The following is a 215-nucleotide window of genomic DNA, read 5'->3' on the forward strand; positions in this document are numbered from 1 at the left end:
GTAATTTCAACTCACGAATTTCTCTCTCTCTTCATCACCAGCACTTAACGTTCACGGCCGCACACGTGCCGGAGAGGAGCGCACTTCCCACCTGGGCATCGGAAGGTGATTTCGAGGCACTTGCAATCTTGGCAGTCGAACTCAGCGCTTCTGTCTCCGGAGTCATCGAGTCCGTTGCACACTTGGTAGATGGTAGATGCATGTTCCCGAGCCAG

At 54.0% G+C, this 215-nt stretch overlaps 1 protein-coding gene across 6 annotated transcripts in view; it reads right to left on the reverse strand.

Moving 5' to 3' along the window:
* Positions 1–50, reverse strand: part of LOC119592704 (general vesicular transport factor p115-like) — a 19,725-nt gene extending 19,675 nt beyond the window's left edge. For all 6 annotated transcript variants that reach the window (XM_037941634.1, XM_037941637.1, XM_037941635.1 and 3 more), the window contains exon 1: positions 16–50. In XM_037941634.1, the coding sequence (XP_037797562.1) occupies positions 16–35 (20 nt within the window). In that variant the 5' untranslated portion in view covers positions 36–50. The remainder of the gene's footprint in view (positions 1–15) is intronic.
* Between the last annotated feature and the right edge of the window lie 165 nt (positions 51–215).

The sequence above is a fragment of the Penaeus monodon genome, chromosome 30 (assembly GCF_015228065.2).
Source record: "Penaeus monodon isolate SGIC_2016 chromosome 30, NSTDA_Pmon_1, whole genome shotgun sequence".
Taxonomy (NCBI): domain Eukaryota; kingdom Metazoa; phylum Arthropoda; class Malacostraca; order Decapoda; family Penaeidae; genus Penaeus; species Penaeus monodon.